Below are 19281 nucleotides of genomic sequence, written 5' to 3' on the forward strand. Positions count from 1 at the left end.
CTGTTCGAATATATACTTCTTCCTGCTTCTCTCCCTCTCAATATATGCCTGGTTAAGGAATAATATGTACGTTCACTAATAAATAAGAAATAATATGTACGTTCTGTGTCAAATGTGTTATATAAGGAATGTAGTGAGCGGTTGCAAAGCCAGCCATATGGAAGGCTTGCTCCAAATTTCATGACTACGAGTGGAGTGGAGTGGCCTAGAGTCCAGTCAACAACACATCATTCTTGGAAACTCAATTGTTATTATACTTTTTGCAGCTCAATCAATAACGAATCTTCTTTGTTATCTCATTGTAGTCGAGCCCAGACAGTGAATTTTATAGAGGGTGAAGATGAGATATCTGTAATTGAGACGAGATTATCGGATGCGATTCTTCCATCTAGTCACAGAAAGGAATTGGGAAAAAAACGAGTGATGAGGCAGAAAATTTTGTTGCAAAGAATAAATATTGTAACTTTTAAGTAACTGTGACTAATTGTAAAAATAAATCCATATCATGAACATCTGCCACTGCCACTGCCACTTTTAGGCCGAGAGAAGCCACAGGATAAATGATACAAGATGCCAGCAATCTTCCCCTGAAGAATAGCCTTTTTGAAAATACAAGATTTGCCTCCTACAGCCACTACAAACTTCAATCAGCATTGTGGACGATGTGAGATGTCTCAATCTTTGACTGTTGTTCTCAGTATCTTGACATCATGGATTGGTCTGAATAAGCAAAAGGAAATCATAAAGACAAGATTTAATCTATGCATTCAGACTGCAGTAGCAAAGAATTGTGTGAAAAAAAAGCCCCTTGCTGTGGAAATGCATATTCTCAAGAACGGTTATTTGTGTTCTTAATTCCACATCCACCAAAACTAGTTGGCACCAATCACTCAATTTAAAGTTTCCCCAAGTGACGAAAATTTCCAACTCTGGGTAATCTCTTCACTTCATGACCCAAGATTCATGAGCACAAGAACATTGTAAAACTTGTTCCATGCTTGCTATTTTGTTCAATTAAGAACTTGAGTTCGGGAACAGATAATTGGCCACTCAACCAACTGGCCTACGAGCAGTTTCAAGTTATTTGTTTGGAAATATTTGCAAAGCCAATAAGGCTGTGTACAAAATATGCCCCCCCCCCCCCCCCCCCCCCCCGGGGGGCCTGACCCTTGTGCAATAGAGGCACCCATTACTTTTCAAATTTAAGGCAACAAAAAATCTCACATAAAATCAGATAACTGGAAAGATGACACCGTCTTTAGCCATGTGGTTTGAGCAAATGGCAAGTCAGCTAGCCCAAGATTTTTCAGGGTGCAATAAGCACAGAAAGTAAAAAACTAGAAAGCAAAGGATATAACCAGGAAAAGACATACCTATCAGTATTGTCTGTTTGAACACTCCCAAGTCTCTTGATAATTTCCATTCCTCTACATACTCGTCCAAATATAGTGTGTTTTCCTGGCCAGCAGGGAAGCCCAGATCAAATGCTTATGAGCTGAGCATAAATTATAAACAATAAAAGCAATTTTTTTTTTTTTTTTTTTTGAACAAGAGCATCATAGAAATTGCACTCTTTCTAACAAAAATAGCCTGGAGCAACCAAATATATAGGCAAAGATCGCATTTTTGACAGAATAAATCTATTACCATCCAGTGATGGTGCCGGTGCCAAGGTAATGAAGAACTGGCTTCCATTTGTATTTGGACCAGCATTGGCCATGGAAATAATACCAGCTCCAGTATGCTTTAACTTTGGTGTTGTCTCATCCTCAAAGTTTGCACTGCAACAAATCAAGAAACGAGTCACCTATAAGTAAAAGATTTGAGTCAAAATTGCTATAACTTTGTTATTATATGCAACTGAAGTTGGTTCATTCAAGGACCTAATAATGGGCAATCTACATAGAGTTTCAGTCATTGGTACACCAATTGTGATCTTAATAGGAATACAAGGCTGTCTAGATTTCAAACTTGTTCACAAGCCTAGTGAAAAACTTCCAGATACCTACAGGTTGAATAGATGTGTATCTCACCTAAATGAAAATATGGCCAATCCTAACCAAAAATGCTCTTCCCACAGGCACAACAATCTTGAATTTATTAAACCAGGTGTACCTGCCAAAAAAGTTCTCTTTCCTGTATAATCCCAACATATTAAAAGGTTTGAAGCACTCCATGATGAGATCTCTCACCATTGAACAGCCTGATTGCCTTTTTTTTTTTTTTTTTGTTGACCCTAATACACAATTTCATCTTGATCCAGTTACTTTAATTTGCAACACAATTCCAGACCACCCAAGCCCTAATTCAGTACCCAATTTAATTCCTCCAATAGTTGTCAAAGGTGCAAGGTGCAAAGAGTGCTTGGAGCCTAGGCACGAGGGACAGGCATGCCATAGATGTGAGGTGCATATTTATTAAAAATGTAAATGAAATATTTATATACCATAATTTTCAGCTTATTACTGTAAAGAGGTAAATGCAAAATTATCAAATTATGAACAACAATTTCCTAAATGTTATAAGAAACAAATAAAAAAATAGCTTCATAACGACATTAAAAAAACAAATAATAGAAAATCACCTGCTGTTGCATTTGTTAGAAATATTAAAGCACATTAGCTATAAAAGATAAAAGAACTTCCTGTATACTAAAAGTGCAACACAAATTTACACAAAAGAAAACACAATTTAAATAATTTATCAAAATACAAATTTAGCAGACATTACTTAGAAATAAACAAAGAAGTTTGTGAACCAACTCTTTGAAGTATGGAATAACAAGTACCAAGAGAAAAAAACAATAAGGGAGAGAAAATGTGAAGAGAGTGGAGCAGCCCGCTGTGTCCCTGAAAGAGAGCAACAGAGACACTCTCTGGACCAAAACTAGCCACCAAAGCCTGCGCCTGCCTCTGGCAACACTTCAGATGAAAGACTAGGTCACTGGATGAATGGCCGTAATCCCCAAAGCGCCAGAGCTTTGTCAGGCACATTAACTTCACTCACTGAATTCTCTTGGAGCATAATGACTCCAGTGGACCTCTGATTAGCCTCACCAGCCTCATCTCTCATATATCTAGAAGAACATGAGCTCATCTCGACAAAAGGAAGCAGTGAAGATGGCAAGTTGAAGCTGAAACTGTTGAGTCTAGGATCAATTACACATAAGAAATCTCACTCTCTCACAGCCAACTCTTACCCGATAGTAACAGAAATAGATAAACAGATTAATAGAGTAAATCAAGGATCAATAACAGAAAGTAAAAGAGACAAGAACTTATCCTGGTTCAGGCATGAAATGCCCTACATCCAGACTTCCGATGACCGAGACAGAATCCACTAGAAAACAATAGGATACAGCACTCCCTCTCACACACTCTTGGCTATGAACAATAGCCTCCCCTCCCACGAATACAAGGACCAAACAATGCTCTCTCTTAATCTTCTCTAGAGATCGTGCAAGATGAAACAAGAAGAATGAATGCTGAAAATGTGAAAACCCCGAGAACCTATCCGCCTCTATTTATAAAAGGGATAGAGGCGGTTACAAATAAGGACTTAGATCCAAATCAGAAAGAATAAAAGGACTACTGGAAATAACTTACAGCAAGTTATTTCCGTTATATCTCAAACACATAAAATATAAACATACAAAATTTATTCCCACTGCATACAAAGCCCTCTACCGAGACTTAACAACTTAACTAATGCAAATTCTAACAATTTCTCCACCAATTTGCTTAGTTTAGCCTTAAGTCTTCAGTCTTCCAGGTTCTGTTTCTGCTTTCTTTTCTTCCATCTTCAGGCTTCCCTCTAAGCTTAATTGCTTAGACTTCCTCAAGCTATGTTTAGAAGCTTCATGCAGTGCTTCATCTTGGCTGCTGGAATGGCCTTGGTGAACATGTCTACTGCATTGTCTTCTCCTGTCATCTTTTCCAGTTTCAACTCTCTTTTGTCAAGAATTTCCCTGATAAAATGCGGTCGCACTTCAATATGTTTTGTACGTACATGGTGTACCTGATTTCTAGCTAAGTGAATGGCACTTTGGCTATCACATTTTAGAGTTGTATCTACCTCCCTTCCTAACAATTCTCTTAGAAGTCCTTTTAACAACATAGCCTCCTTTATTGCCTCTGTTATGGCAACATATTCTGGCTCAGTAGTTGATAAGGCTATAACATGTTGTAAACTTGCCTTCCAACTCACTGTGGCATCCCAAATCTTGAAGACATAGCCTGTAGTTGATCTTCTGCTATCCTGATCTGCTGCATAGTTTGCATCGGAGTATCCTAGGATTTTGGCTTTTATTTTATTTTCTGTTCCACCATAAACTAAACCAATACTTAATGATCCTCTTAAGTATTTGAACATCCATCTAACTGCACTCCAATGAGATTTCCCTAGGTTTTCCATAAACCGGCTAACCACACTCATGGCATGAGCAAGGCCTGGCCGGGTACAGACAATGTTGTACATCAAGCTTCCCACTACACTAGAGTATGGAACATTTCTCATTTTTGCCTTATCTTCCTCATTTATAGGAGATTGACTTGCTAATAGCTTGAAATGCTAGGCAAAAGGTGTGCTGACAACCTTTGCTTTAGCCATCCCAAATCTTTGGATTAATTTCCTTAGATAATTTTCTTGTGACAAACCTAGGGTTCTTATCTTTTTATCCCTCTTAATTTCAATTCCCAATATCTTCCTTGCTTGTCCTAAATCTTTCATTTCAAATGTTGACTTTAAGTCCAGCTTTAACTTCTGGATTTCCTCCCTTGATTGACTTGCAATCAACATGTCATCAACATACAATAGGAGGTACAAGATATGTTCTTTGATACTTGTTTAAAATACACACAATAATCATATGAACTCCTAACAAATCTATGTTCAATCATAAAAGTGTCAAATCTTTTATACCATTGACGTGGTGATTGTTTTAGTCCATATAGGGATTTCCTAAGAAGGCATACTTGCTCTATTTTTCCTTTAGACTTAAACCCCTTTGGTTGCTCCATGAGAATCTTTTCATCTAATTCTCCACTAGGTCCGTATGGGCTGTCATTGCAAGGAGTATTCTAATTGAGGTGTTCCCAACCACCAGGGAAAAAACCTCATTATAATCTACTTCTGCAACCTGTGTGAATCCTTTAGCAACTAGCCTAGTTTTATATCTAGGCTTAGAATCCTTCCCAGCTCCTTCCTTTATTTTATAGATCCATTTACAGCACACTACTCTTTGTCCCTTAGGCCTTTCAACTAAGGTCCATGTCTCATTCTTATTTAATGAGTTGATTTCTGATTTCATAGCCTCAATCCACTTCCTTGAATCCTTAGAGGCTATAGCTTCCTCCCCCACAACCTCCAATGCACTTGTAAGTGCATAGGAAACCAGGTCTGAAAAACCATATCTCTTAGGGGGTTTGGACTGCCTTTTCTGCCTGTCCCGAGCAACATTATACCTATGCTAGTCTGGTACATCTTCTGCATCTGATCCCTCCTTTCTTTCTTCATGAGGGTCAAAGTCTTGGTCAGCTATGGGCTCCTCTAGATCTTCCTGATGTCCCAAATCCTTGCTTTGAAAGCCAAATGCTTCTGCACTAGGCATATTTTCCTGCTAGTCTATATCTACATTTTCTATTTTAGATTTTGGCTCCTCACTACTATTATCATGCAGTCCCTTAGCTACTAATTTCTCATCAAAGATGACATCCCTCGTAACTATAATCCTTTGGTTTTCAAGTTCTAGACTCCATAGCTTATACTCTTTTACCCTGGCTGGATATCCTATGAAAATACATTTATGTGCCCTAGGTTCCAGCTTTCCTTGTTTTACATGGGCATATGCAACACACCCAAATACCCTTAGGTGTTTTAGGCCAGGTTTATGACCTGTTCATTTTTCATAAGGGGTCTTAAATTCGATAGATGCTGAAGGAGACCTATTTATGACATAGGCTGCAGTGTTTACAGCCTCTCCCCAAAATGCCTTTGATAGATTTACATGAAATAGCATACACCTAACTCTCTCTAAGAGTGTCCTATTCATCCTTTCGGCAAGACCATTTTGTCTAGGGTTTCCTGGGGCAGTCAAATGCCTAACTATCCCACTGTCTTTACATAGGTCTGTGAACTCCTTATTGCAGAATTCAATGCCATTGTCAGTCCTAATGGTCTTTATCTTCCTCCCCCTTTGGTTCTCTATTATGGTTTTCCATGTTTTGAATGCCTCAAAAATAAGTTCTTTTGTTTTCAAAACATAAATCCATACCATCCTTGAGAAATCATCAATTATGGACAAAAAATACCTAGCTCCCCCATAAGTGATAGTTTGGGCAGGTCCCCATAAATCGCTATGGATATAATCTAGGGGTCCCTTAGACAAGTGTATAGCTGTTTTATTAAATTTTACCTTAGTGGCATTTCCATATATGCAAGATTCACACTTCTCTAGTCCTGCCACTTGGTCCCCCTTTTAACATCCCTTGCTTGGCTAATTCTTTAAGGCTATGTTCACTAATGTGAGCCATCCTAAGGTGCCACAATCTTGTAGTTGTGGCTGCCTTATCACCTACCACTATTGCTTCCCCAGCAGCTTGCAGAACATATATCCCATTCCGCTAGCTAGCCTTCATACACACTAGGGATCCTTTGGATACCTTAAGTGTATCTCCCTCTCCCTTAAAACTATAGCCATTCTTAGTTAATTCACCAAGAGAGATTAAATTTCTTTTTAATTCCGAGACGTGTCTTACAGCTTGAAGGGTCCTATAGGTATTGTCACGCATTTTAAGCCTTACATCTCCTACTCCTAGGACCTTACACTCATGATCATTTTCTAGAAGAACCTTGCCCCCATCAGTTGCCTGGTAGTTTACAAACCAATGTTTATTTGGTGTCATGTGAAAGGAACACCCGGAATCCATAATCCACATTTCCTTTACCGATTTCTCACACACTGTTAGTGCATCAAAACTATCATACTCATACTCACAAACTGATGCTCCACCATCCGAGACATTTTTCTCCTTGAAATCTTTCTCTCTTTGGACAGTTTCTTTTAAAATGCCCTTCTTCTTGGCAATGATAACACTTAACAGGATTCCTTCCATTTCTTGACTTAGATCTAGATTTATTTTTCCCTTTGGAATCCTTTTTAAAACTCCTAGATCTAGCAGTCAGAACATCACCACTAGAAGATTTTTCTTCCTGGTTATGCCTCAAGTCTTTTGAATTTAGGGCTCCTATTACATCTTCTAAAGACAATTTATCCCCACCAAGTTGCAAAATATCAACAAAATGTTCATATGACTGAGGCAAAGAAAGTAATAAAACTAATGCCCTATCTTCATCATCATATTTAACATTGATGTTTTCTAAGTCTAGGCAAAGTTTATTAAACTCATCTATATGATCTTGCAACTTTTGATTTTCTTTCATTCTAAATGTAAAGAATTTTGTCTTTAGGTATAACCGACTTGATAAGAGTTTTTATTAGGTAGAGACTATCCATTTTTTTTCTAGATTTCTAAAACTGTAGTCATCTTAGATACCTCCCTTAATACCTTATCTCCTAAACTAAGAATCAAGGTATTAAAAGCTTTCTCCTCTATATCTGCTCTTTGTTCTGTCAAGAGAGTCTTAGCTCCATCCCCTATTTTATCCTTATCCCTTGATTCCTCTTTTAGCGCCTCCTTTAATCCAAGATTACCGAGGAGGGCCTGCATCTTTATTTTCCATAAAGAAAAATCATTTGAGCCATTAAATTTTTCTATATCATATCTAGATGCAGATCCGGACAGAGCCATTTTCTTGGGTTTCTAAGACTGTTCTAAGGGTTCCTGGATGAATCTTGAAAGTGATTGTGTAATCCTAAGCTCTGATACCAAATTGTTGAGTCTAGGATCAATTACACACAAGAAATCTCACTCCCTCATAGCCAACTCTTACCCGATAGTAACAGAAATAGACAAACAGATTAATAGAGTAAATCAAAGATCAATAACAAAAAGTAAAAGAGGCAAGAACTTATCATAATTCAAGCATGAAATACCCTACATTCAGACTGTCAGTGATCGAGACAGAATCCACTAGAAAGCAATAGGATACAACACTCCCTCTCACACACTCTTGGCTATGAACAATAGCCTCCCCTCTCGAAAATACAAGGACCGAGCCATGCTCTCTCTTAATCTTCTCTAGAGACCGTGCAAGATGAAACAAGAAGAATGAATGCTGAAAATGTGAAAATCCCTAGAACTTGTCCGCCTCTATTTATAAAAGGCATAGAGGTGGCTACAAATAAGGACTTAGATGCAAATCAGAAAGAATAAAAGGACTACCGGAAATAACTTACAACAAGTTATTTCCATTATATCTCAAACACATAAAATATAAACATACAAAATTTATTCCCACTACATACAAAGCCCTCTACCGAGACTTAACAACTTAACTAACACAAATTCTAACAGAAACCTTCAAACAAATTGAAAAGATGAAAAAGTAGTGAAGGTTGAAGCATTTGACAATTGACAAAGTCGATTGAAGTGTTCTATGGAGATTCGATTGATGATTGATGAGGGTTTCTTTCTTTCTTGTGAGCGACTAGAGAAGCTTTAGTTATGTTTTAATGACTTTAAACACACATAAAGGGGGCTTATATCTCGTATCTGCAAAGTGCAGAAGGTGCATGCCCCATGCATTTAGGCAAGCACCTCAAGGAGGTTGCCTCACCTACAGGTGTGCCTCCATACACCTTGCAGTGCTTGCAACAAGGTGCACCTCTGGAGTGCCCTTTAACAACTATGATTCCTACCATGTTTAATCCTAAAGCCCAATTCACTTAAAGTCCATTTGCCTTTGACCCAATTGTTTTACCTTCAGCCTGTAACCAAGCTAGCCACAACCAAAGCACATACAGGACTCATTCTCACCAAGAACATGGGTTCTCTTTCCTTCCTTGGTTTAATTTTTCTGTACTTCAATTAATGCTAATTTATTCTTGTGCTCTTAGATTTTCGTAGACTTATTTGCCTTCTTAGCCATGGAGTCTAAGAAGTAAGTATCTGATTCCCAAAGGCACCAGATACTACAAACTCTTCTGAACATTAGCACTAAATTGGACCAGGTAATTGCATCCAAACAACAAATGACTGCTCAGTTTGTAGAACCAGCCCCTAGGTACATGTAGCGTAGGCACAACCATTCTCCTAAAAACCATACCTCTTCTGTGAACCACACGTCCATGCTAAGTCACCACCATGGTGTTCTAACTCTATCCATTTTGGCCACCTGACTGCAACTTGTTCACACACACACACACACACACACACAGAACACCCACAAGACCAAGTTCATAAATCCAACACTAATGACTGGGAGACTTTAAAGAAAGATTGTGATGACAAAATCAAGGTAGTAGAACAACAGGAAGTGGAAGAAACTGAGACAGCAGCTAAGAGAGTTCCTAAGGAAGTTGAGAAAGAAACTTTTTCCTAAGGAATTCCCAAGTCTCCTTTCATCTTTTGCCCGTTCTTCAACATCCTATAGATGTTGTCTCATGGGTGATCCTTCCTAATCTGCCTCACCACCAACAATAACATCAAACTCTTATCCCACTATGTAGGGTCAGCTATATGAATTCTAGATTTTCATTCATTTTTATCCATTGTCATACCTTCTGTAGGGCCCATAGACTTAATATAAAACATAATTTGCCTCACAATCAAATGAAATTCATTAAACAAGTAGAGTTAGATAAAGCATTGAACAAATTACATTATCCAATTCCTCTCAATGAACCACTTGTTGACCCATTCTGTTCCTCTCAACCAACTCAAGTCCCAATATAGTTATCTTTCTTCTGTGCACACAAATATAAAATTGACATTATTTTGGGTGAGCAAAATATATTTACCAAGATTGGGCATATTCCAAGTTTTCTTATTCATTTGGTGAATCCTCCAAATTTAGCCTAGACTTGGATTCCTAACAACCACTGCCATTGCCCTTAGCTGAAATCTTCTTAGAGATTTATTTTTCGAAGCCATGCTCTCTTGCATTTCCAAAACAGTATTTTGCTTTACCGGTACAAAACACTATAACCCTCCTTGAGAATAGGCATTGTCCAACTTATGTAAAACCTCATTTTCGACCATAAAGCTTGCATCAATTATTTTCTGTAGTTGTCCTTCAATTACAAGTTGTCCCCATAGTTCCTTGTCAAATCCACACACCTTCACAACATTAGAAGATATCTCAGATTCTCAGCTGGGGACGAACTTTTGCAGCTTAAAGTAGCAATTTTCATTTTGAAAATTTGAATATGTTCCTCCAGGAGAGAATTCTTGTACAGATCAGTGAACAGGAGGCCTCCTTGCAACCTCCTCCTGAACCAAAAACAGCAAAACCCTAGGCATAAGAACGATATTTTGAGGACCTCCTTTACCATAACCATTCCTTCCCATGTCCCAATCTAGGACATTAATCGGTCCCTCAAATAATGGATTCAGCACCAGGGGTAATGTAATAAACCTTGCTTTTTCTGCCATTCCACCTATCAGCTGCTTATTTCCCTCCTAAAACCTCTTGCCCAGCACATAATTAGTCTTGACAATTGCAATTGGTTCCTTCACATCATTACCTGTCAATTGTTCATTGCAAACGGGCCGAATCATTTTCAACTTCAGAAGATCCAATTGTTTTTACCTCCGTCCTTGACAATTCTCCATTACTTGCTTTCAACTTAGGAAATTGATCGGCTAAATCAATCACCTCTTGATACAAACTTCCAATAATATCATCTTGTCTTCTTCAAGAACTTCCTTTTTAAAGGAATCAGTGTATTATTTTAATTCTCCTTTTGCCCAAACATTTTGGATCAAACCTCCGAAATTACTGTTGTTGCTGCCAGCACAGTCATTATATATTAAAACACGCAAGGCGCTAGTCGGGCGCCAGGCTGGGGCCTAGTGTCTAAGCGATGTATAAAAAAATTATTTAAATAAAATTTATATTATCTCAAATACACATACATACATATATGTTCATATATATATAAACAAATCATATATAGAGAGACTATATATATAAAACTATCTCTATTTATATATATATAAAGTTATAAACAGATATTATATGTATAAAATTATGCATATATATATATATATATATAAAGTTATTAGCAAATCCTTGGCTCTCATCAAAGCCTAGCAAGGTGATCACTACCATCGTCGACTACAATGCAACCACAGGCCAAGCCGACCCATGCCAATTGGCCATCGTCGCCATTGCTTTGCCGTTGTTCCATCATCGTCTCCTTCTTGTAGCACTGCCAGATCCGACTATTCCATCATCGTTGCTTAGATTCGATTGTCGGATGTTAGATCCATCCATCTGATCTGGGATGGAGATGGAGTCGAGCGACAGATGAGTCCAAACCACGGTCAGGAGAGGAGAGGATATAAGAGGGAGGGGGAAATCGGGCACAAAAAACATGTTTGGGAGGTGTCTCCTTGGTCGCATCAGTCACCTAGGCACCGCCCGGGCCCGATTAATCAGGTCCGACGCCTAAGGGGGCGATTTGAAGGTATTCGCGACAGCCAGGGGCTGCCTAGCGCCTAGGCCACCTTTTAGAACACTGATTACAGCCACCTTCCTTGTCGATTCTGCCTAAATCGGAATACTTCTTTTGCTCGACATCAAAGGTAAGTAGTGAATCATTTTCCCATAATCTTGATTTCTCCTTATATTGTTGTATTTTAAGGAACTCCTAAGGCTATACCGCTTCCTCAACCATGTCCTTTTTCCAAAACTCTCTATGATGGCCGTTCAATCCCGAAGATTGATTATCTGAATCAATCATCTTTTGATTAGAACTTCCGAAATGGTCATCTGAAACATCTCTTCTCAGTTTATTGAAGAATTCAGCGGGAAAGCTGACCTGATACCTCTGAGATAACATCTTTGCAAACTTCTACAGCTGCTCTTGTAGCACACAGCCTATTTCCTTGTATGTTTCGTGTATCACTCAGCTTGTTTCCTTGTCCATTTAATTGAACATATTATCTAATTTCTTTTCCTATGTCAGATGCGTCTGGCCAAACTCTTCCTAATTTTTGTTGTATCCAACTGAAAATGCAGCAGTCTTCTGCTGCATTTGAGACTCCAAAGGTTTCATGTGTTCACTGCTCTCCATTACCGACTTCTCACGAATAGGACATCCCATTGAAAATGCAACATTCTTCTACTACCATTGAGACTCCATTTGCCTCATGTGTGTACTGCTATCCTTTACTCATAGCCCATACTTCATTTGGAATCACTGCCTATTGAAGAGATCTTGAATCTTGACTGCAACCACTGAAGTCCACCGATTCCGTTGCGGTTGAAAACAGTCCTTGATGACCTTAGAAACAGATCAAAACCAATTGGCCATGTAGCCTTCAATTTCCAAGCCTCAAATATCAGCAAACACTCACCTCCTCGTGCATCAAAATCAATTTTGATATTCAACCGAAATTCGCCTTGTTGCTTCTCTATCTTGAATGCCAAATTTCATCGGAATAGTAGAAATTGTTAGCATCTTGAGAGTTCGATTGGCTCTCGCTGCAACTCCTGTGAATCGCCCAATCTCGTTTTGCTGACTTGCCTTACTCGCAGCTTCCAAGCCACCAAAATTTCGACACTGAAACCACTTCTATAAACCGCCTACCACCGTCGCGATCTACCAGCTTTACTTCGAATCTGGTTTGATTACTTCCGAATTGGATCATACGCTATTGAATTTCCGAACTCATAGCCAAGGAACGACTACTCTGATACCAATTTATCATGTACCTAGGGTTTAGCTAAGGATTTGGATTGGAAATCAGAAGAATTCGAGGGAATCAAAACCAATAACATAACTGGATAGAGGGAGAATTGGACAGAAGAGGGAGAGATTATAGGCGAAACTAAGGGAGAGTTGCAGAAGAATAGAGAGGGGGAGAGAAATTAGAGGGAACTGAGAGAAGGATAGAGAGAATTCATAAGAGGGAAATTGAGAGATTCAATATCATTTCACATAATAATTCCCTCCTCTTACAGTAGCCCTTTTATAGGCAAATCTGACTACTAACTGAACACTAACAGCACCCATGTGTTCCTAACAAATTACAAAATATCTCTTAAAAATCTATTATAAACCTATTACAAAATTGTCCCTCTATTGCTTCTAAGGCCATGACACATGAATTGTTGTATTTGAGCTCCCATATCCTCTCTCATCTGCGAGAGAGCTTCGTCCAATCTTCGTTCCAGCCCTTCGATTGAGCTCTCCATCTTGCAATCCATTGTCGTGATCGCTTCGTGATTCCGATTAGATCTGATCTCCAATTGATTAGCTATGTTCTAGAATTTTGTCATAGTCGAGCTAACTTGCTGCAATTGCAACTCGAGATTCTTCATGCGGGTATCCTCTGCCATGGATTCAATTCCCAATAGAGCTCTGGCAGAGAATCGAGCTTTGATACCAAAATTGTCACGGCCTCGGCCTGACAATGTGCTTCTTCCTAATTCGGTATGAATTAGGAAGTCACTCACAAAGAACAAAGAATAGAATGAATAAAGAGAAAGGGGAAAAGAGAGAAAGAGAGAGAAAAGGAGATCAAGAAAATGATGAGGGGGAGAGAGTATAATTCTCTTCAATATTCTCGAAACCCCATCCGTGATACGAGTGGGGAATTTATACAAGTTGCACAGAGGGTGGAACCCTGTTAAGGCAGATTCTACACTCTTCTATGGTTATAACAACCCTCTGCCCTCTATAACCACTTGCACGTGGATATTCCCCAAAGCTAACAAACTATATAAGTATAACAGTAAAAGTTACAGCAGTAAAAAAATTAAAATTCCATAAACCCCGGTCCTTCTGGTGACAGAAAAGAAGAGGGAAAATTTTAAGAACATACCCATAGATGGATTCACCGCCCCTTCCTGTCCCAGTGGGATCTCCACCTTGCACCATAAAATCCTACTCCAAACCATACAACAACAAATATAAACAGTAAGCTCCTCAAACCATATGCACAGATAGACAAACACAACTAAACAGATTCAAATATCCGACATACTATTTTTAGGGCAAACATTGACGAGCAACAAACTGGGAAGAGATAATACCTTGATGATACGATGGAACTTAACATTATCGTAATAACCTCTGCGAGAGAGCTCGATGAAGTTTCTGCAAGTTCTGGGCGCGTGCTTGTAGTACATCTGAAAATACAGAGTTTGTAAAAACATAGACATAGCTATAAAGATACCTATACGTATACATACATCTTCAAGCTTAGCACGCGCGAGAGAGAGAGAGGGAGGGAGAGAGGACTTCAGATTTTACCTCGACTGTGAAAGATCCCATGGAAGTTTCTAGGGTCACCTCCGGTGCTCCTCCTTCTGCACTTGCCCACATCTTCTCCTTCGTTTACTATTCTGAGAGAGAGAGAGAGAGAGAGAGAGAGTTGTGAACCGAATGAAGAGGGAAAGGAGAGCGGGCCCTCTCTTTTACGGGATTTGGGCAGGTCGGGCAAGGTCTCTGTAAATGGGCCTGGGCTTTGTATCCAGGCCGGGCCAAGAGGACTTTGGGTATTGGATTGGATCGGATAGCTCACAATCCAATCAGTGCTTATGAATTCTGAGTATGAAAAACCCACACCCACTGACCCATGGGCTTCGAAAGAAATGCCTCGAACCTTCTTTATATTATCAATCGATAAAGAGTTTAATCAGTGTCAAGAGACTCTCATTTCATGTATAATTTTAAGTCCTCTTTTACTCTTGAGGTTACATTTTATGAGGCTGAATTTAACACTTTAATAGTTACGGCATATATAAAGGTTGCCACTAGTAACTGCTAATGGGTTTTTAGTGACAATATTATTAGCTTTTTTGCCTTTTCTTTCTAATAAATTTCTCACTCTTTTATAATAATACAAAAGAACTCTTTTGTCCTTAAACCATTATCTTCATGTTTTTTAGCTAATTATGAGTAGACATCTTTTAAAATATAACATAAAATAATGAAATTAAAGTAGTGTTACATTTTTATATTTATTCATTAAAAAAAGGAAATATGAATATAAAAAAATGTAATACAATTATATGCCTTAAAATCGTAGAACTATGACATGGATTGACTTCTTTAATTTTTAAAAAATGGCGTGGTTGACACAGAAATTAATAGCTGTGGCCCCTGGGATATAATAAAGTGATATTATTCTCCAACAGTGGATTAGGACTTGTGGAGAATATATACCGTAGTTGTTTAGTTGATCGATAATAATTAGGTTAACACAAAGCAGTTTTAGATGCAACAAACCACCATCTGATCATATGCATCATTTAGAGATTAATTTAGCATAATAATCAAAAGAGGGGAGTTTAATTGTGATCGAGCAAGTGGTTAATCATTATTTATTAACTCCTCATATATGGTCAAACATATTATATTGAACCCCATACTCCCTTCACCAAATCCAAGAACTAATCAACCAATCATGAAAAGTCAAAATATAACCCACTTTACAACAATGTAATATTTGTTTAGTCACTAACCACTTCCCTAGATCTCTATATAAGGTTTGAAAACCAACCCTTTTCATCACAAGCTTCAAATTAATCTTCATCTTCCACAGTAATTAATTTACTCGTTTAATCACAGGCTTCTACTCTCTTTCTCTGGGAAAATGAGCGAGTCAGTCACCATTGAAATGGCGCATGCAGAAACAAGCCGAGAAGCAAAAGGAAAAGCCCCTCTTCTGGCGGCGGCCATGAAGACCGTGGAGCATGAGAAGAGAGGGAAGAATAAGGGGATAGCGATATTTGATTTCGTTCTGAGGGTGGCTGCGCTGGTGGCGGCTCTGGCCGCCGCCGCCACCATGGGAACGGCGGAGGAGACTCTCCCGTTCTTCACCCAGTTCTTCCAGTTCCAAGCCAGCTACGATGATATAGACACATTCCAGTACGTACATTAAATTAACTTAATTAATTTCAGTGGATGGTAATACAACTGGAAGGATTAATTGATGCAGGTTCTTCGTGGTTGCAATGGCTATTGCCAGTGGCTATCTTGTGCTTTCAATCCCCTTCTCTATAGTTTGCATCGTTCGGCCACATGCAATTGGCTCAAGAATGCTTCTCATCATCTTAGACACCGTAAGCTCCTTCACCGCTATCAGAACTATCACAACTCATTTCCTCCATGTCTTAAATCTCTTTTTTTTTTTTTGGCCAATGATAAATTCTGACTATTATTTTTTGAATATGTGCACTTAATAAACTCATCCAGCATATAATAATTTAGAAATTAGGTTTATTAGATAAACACATAAAAATTTATGTATAGACTTATCTCCTGAGATTCAAAATTGTTCTGAGTGCTAAAAAACAATCACAACTTTCTAGAAAATTACCTTGAATATTAGAAAACTTATTTAAATACAAATATTCTCTAAATAAAAATGGAGATCTAGTAAAAGAAGAAAAGGAGATTTAAAAAATGTGACTTTTAAATTCAAATTGAATGAATTTGAAAAACTACTAAAATAAACTAATTAACCTTCTTCGACAACTAACTAAACTTCTTGAACTTTAACGATAGAAGAAAACATTATAATTAATCTCTTACTGTCGGACCAACTGTGAGTTCTGTTGGATTAAATCTTCTTTAAGGGTGCATGAAATGTTGTGTTTGCTATAGGTGATGGTTGCTTTCACCACCGCAGCGGCGAGCTCAGCAGCTGCCATGGTTTACTTGGCGCACAATGGAAATCCGAGCGCGAACTGGCTTGCGATTTGCCAACAATACACCGATTTCTGCCAAAAGGTCAGTGGAGCCGTGGTGGCGTCGTTCATAACTGTGGCTATCCTCGTCTTCTTGGTCGTGTTATCTGCCGTGGCTCTTCGAAAACGTTGAACATTAATATTGTCGAAATATTTGGATTGGTCATGTGATTCTTCTAAGTCCTGTTCATTTGGTATTTTGATGTTGGATCTCTGAGGAGATTTGGAGAAAAAAGTCGGAGCATTGTGCTCTTGGTTGTATAAGTAATTTTAATATTGAGAGATGTTTTGAGTACTGATGGGAGCAAACGGTACTAATTAACTTTCGTTCACACTAGCTAGCTTTGAACTCTGTCAAATTAAAGTGTATAAATATATATATATATATATCGTGCATTGTGTTTACTGTTGGGCTGGGGCGTACACATACACACATACAAAATATCCCAACCACCTCTAACACAAGAAAAAAAATGACAGTTTGTTCCCACAAGATAAATCGAAGCAACACAAGCATAAAAACAGTAAAAGAAGAGGCACAAGGTTTTACCGTGGTTCACCCTAAAATAGGGCTACATCCACGTTGAGTTCCGGTTTAAGGGAGCTCACTGCACTATAATAATGATGATAGATATACACCCTCAACTCCTCAACGCTCAATACAAAATACAACAAGATAAATATGTAAATCAGTGACAGAAATAGCTTACAACCATAAACGAGCCAACACACAAGATCTGTAGGACTCAAATAGCACCAAAGGTAAGGTTGACAGCAGTAGATGGAAGAGATCTGAGAGCGCCAGTGTATCTCCATGAGTCGCAGCTAGGGTTTTAAATAGCCAAGAGAGAAGATCGGTTCTCAGAGAAAATCGGCAGATTTAGGGCTAAGGACGAATGCTGTTGTAACAAACGAAGACCGAGCTTTATATATGGGAGAGCATTGGATGGGCCATCGAGTTAACGGATCGCAGGAGGTTGCTGAATGGGCCAAGCCCAATTGCCATCCATCCTTTAAGAGACTGCTGGAGGTTGCTAAGTGGGTCAAGCCCACTAGCCTTCCGTCCAGCAGCCTTGAGTTGGGGCTTCACTATCAACATTCTCCACCTTGAAGACTCAACACAAACCTGTCTAATAGTGCAGCATGCTTCAACCTCTTACCTTCATCACTCTAGTTGGTTTTAGGTCAACCAACATCAATATGCAGCAAATCCAAACAGTGTTTGAATTTTGCTGTTGACACCACCTTAGTCCCCATGTCGGCTGGATTTTCTTTAGTAGGAATTTTCTGAATGCTTACCTTTCTTATTGCAACCTGATCTCTGACATAATGGTATTTTATGTCTATATGTTTTGATCGTTCATGGTACACCGGATTTTTACACAAGTGTATAGCACTCTGATTGTCACAAAATATGTCAGCATTTCTTACCAGTAAGTGGATTTCAAATAGTATACCTTGAAGCCAAATGGCTTCCTTGAATGCATCAGTCAAAGCCACGTATTCAGCCTCAGTGGAAGACAGTGCAACCAATGGCTGCAGCTGTGCTTTCCAGCTGATGCAATTACCTCCAAGAGAAAACATATAGGCTGTTGTGGATTTTCTAGTGTCACGATCACCTGCAAAATCAGAGTCTACATACCCAACAAGATCTAGATTTTCACCTCTCTTCATATAACTTAACCCTACTCCGGTTGTACCTTTAATATATCTCAGAACATATTTCAGTGCATCCCAATGTGATTTTCCCGGATTAGACATAAAACGGTTAAGCAATGAAATAGAATATGCAAGGTCAGGTCTAGTGCTTATCATTGAATACATGATAGTCCCTATTACATTAGCATAAGGAATATCTTCCATTTTAATATGTTCAGCATCAGTTTTAGGGCATTGAGATTTTGATAAAATAAAATGTCCAGCTAGGGGGGTGTTTACAGGTTTACAGCCAGCAATGCCAAACTTGATTATTGTTTTTTCCAAATAATCATGCTGATGAATTTTCATAAAATATTTGCTTCTATTCCTTTCAATTTTCATGCCAAGAATTTTATTTGCAGGACCTAAGTCTTTCATATCAAAATTGTCATTTAATTGAGACTTTAGGTTTTTAATTTTAACCTTAGATTTGCTAATCAATAGAATGTCATCAACATAAAGAAGCAAGTAAACAGGTTCATCAGATATTATAAAGTAAAAACAGGCATCATAGTTGCTCCTAATGAAACCAGCTTTCAATGCAAAATCATCAAACTTTTTATACCATTGCCGTGGGGATTGTTTTAATCCATATAGAGATTTTTTAAGTAAGCAAACATGTTCTGGATGAGAAGGATCTACATATCCAACAGGTTGATCCATATATATAAGTTCTTCTAGGTCCCCATGTAAGAAAACTGTTTTAACATCTAATTGCTCTAGTTCTAGGTCAAAATGAGCAACAATAGCTAGCATCAA

At 38.5% G+C, this 19281-nt stretch overlaps 2 protein-coding genes across 2 annotated transcripts; one reads left to right on the forward strand and one right to left on the reverse strand.

Moving 5' to 3' along the window:
- Positions 1-346: 346 nt before the first annotated feature.
- On the reverse strand, positions 347-14521 carry LOC127791086 (peptidyl-prolyl cis-trans isomerase CYP18-2). Its single transcript, XM_052320856.1, has 6 exons — positions 14384-14521; positions 14164-14259; positions 13953-14014; positions 1648-1781; positions 1374-1458; positions 347-720 (listed from the first exon to the last, which is right to left on the reverse strand). Exons 1-6 carry the CDS (start codon positions 14453-14455, stop codon positions 675-677), a joined length of 495 nt encoding a protein of 164 aa, XP_052176816.1. The 5' UTR covers positions 14456-14521; the 3' UTR covers positions 347-674.
- A 1141-nt stretch (positions 14522-15662) lies between these two features.
- On the forward strand, positions 15663-17152 carry LOC127790733 (casparian strip membrane protein 1). The gene is made up of 3 exons (XM_052320370.1): positions 15663-16003; positions 16074-16197; positions 16742-17152. The coding sequence occupies exons 1-3, from the start codon at positions 15729-15731 to the stop codon at positions 16955-16957; spliced, it is 615 nt and encodes a 204-aa protein (XP_052176330.1). The 5' UTR covers positions 15663-15728; the 3' UTR covers positions 16958-17152.
- The last annotated feature ends 2129 nt before the right edge of the window (positions 17153-19281 follow it).

This window comes from Diospyros lotus, chromosome 14 (genome assembly GCF_014633365.1).
Source record: "Diospyros lotus cultivar Yz01 chromosome 14, ASM1463336v1, whole genome shotgun sequence".
Taxonomy (NCBI): domain Eukaryota; kingdom Viridiplantae; phylum Streptophyta; class Magnoliopsida; order Ericales; family Ebenaceae; genus Diospyros; species Diospyros lotus.

Coding starts and splice junctions, on each gene's coding strand:
- LOC127791086 (XM_052320856.1), bottom strand. CDS start 14,455: ATGTGGGCAAGTGCAGAAGGAGGAGCACCGGAGGTGACCCTAGAAACT. Junction 1,782..13,952: donor GGCGGTGAATCCATCTATGG/GTATGTTCTTAA, acceptor GATTTGTTGCAG/TGCAAACTTTGAGGATGAGA. Junction 1,459..1,647: donor ACCGGCACCATCACTGGATG/GTAATAGATTTA, acceptor CCTGCTGGCCAG/GAAAACACACTATATTTGGA.
- LOC127790733 (XM_052320370.1), top strand. CDS start 15,729: ATGAGCGAGTCAGTCACCATTGAAATGGCGCATGCAGAAACAAGCCGA. Junction 16,004..16,073: donor GATGATATAGACACATTCCA/GTACGTACATTA, acceptor TAATTGATGCAG/GTTCTTCGTGGTTGCAATGG. Junction 16,198..16,741: donor TTCTCATCATCTTAGACACC/GTAAGCTCCTTC, acceptor TGTTTGCTATAG/GTGATGGTTGCTTTCACCAC.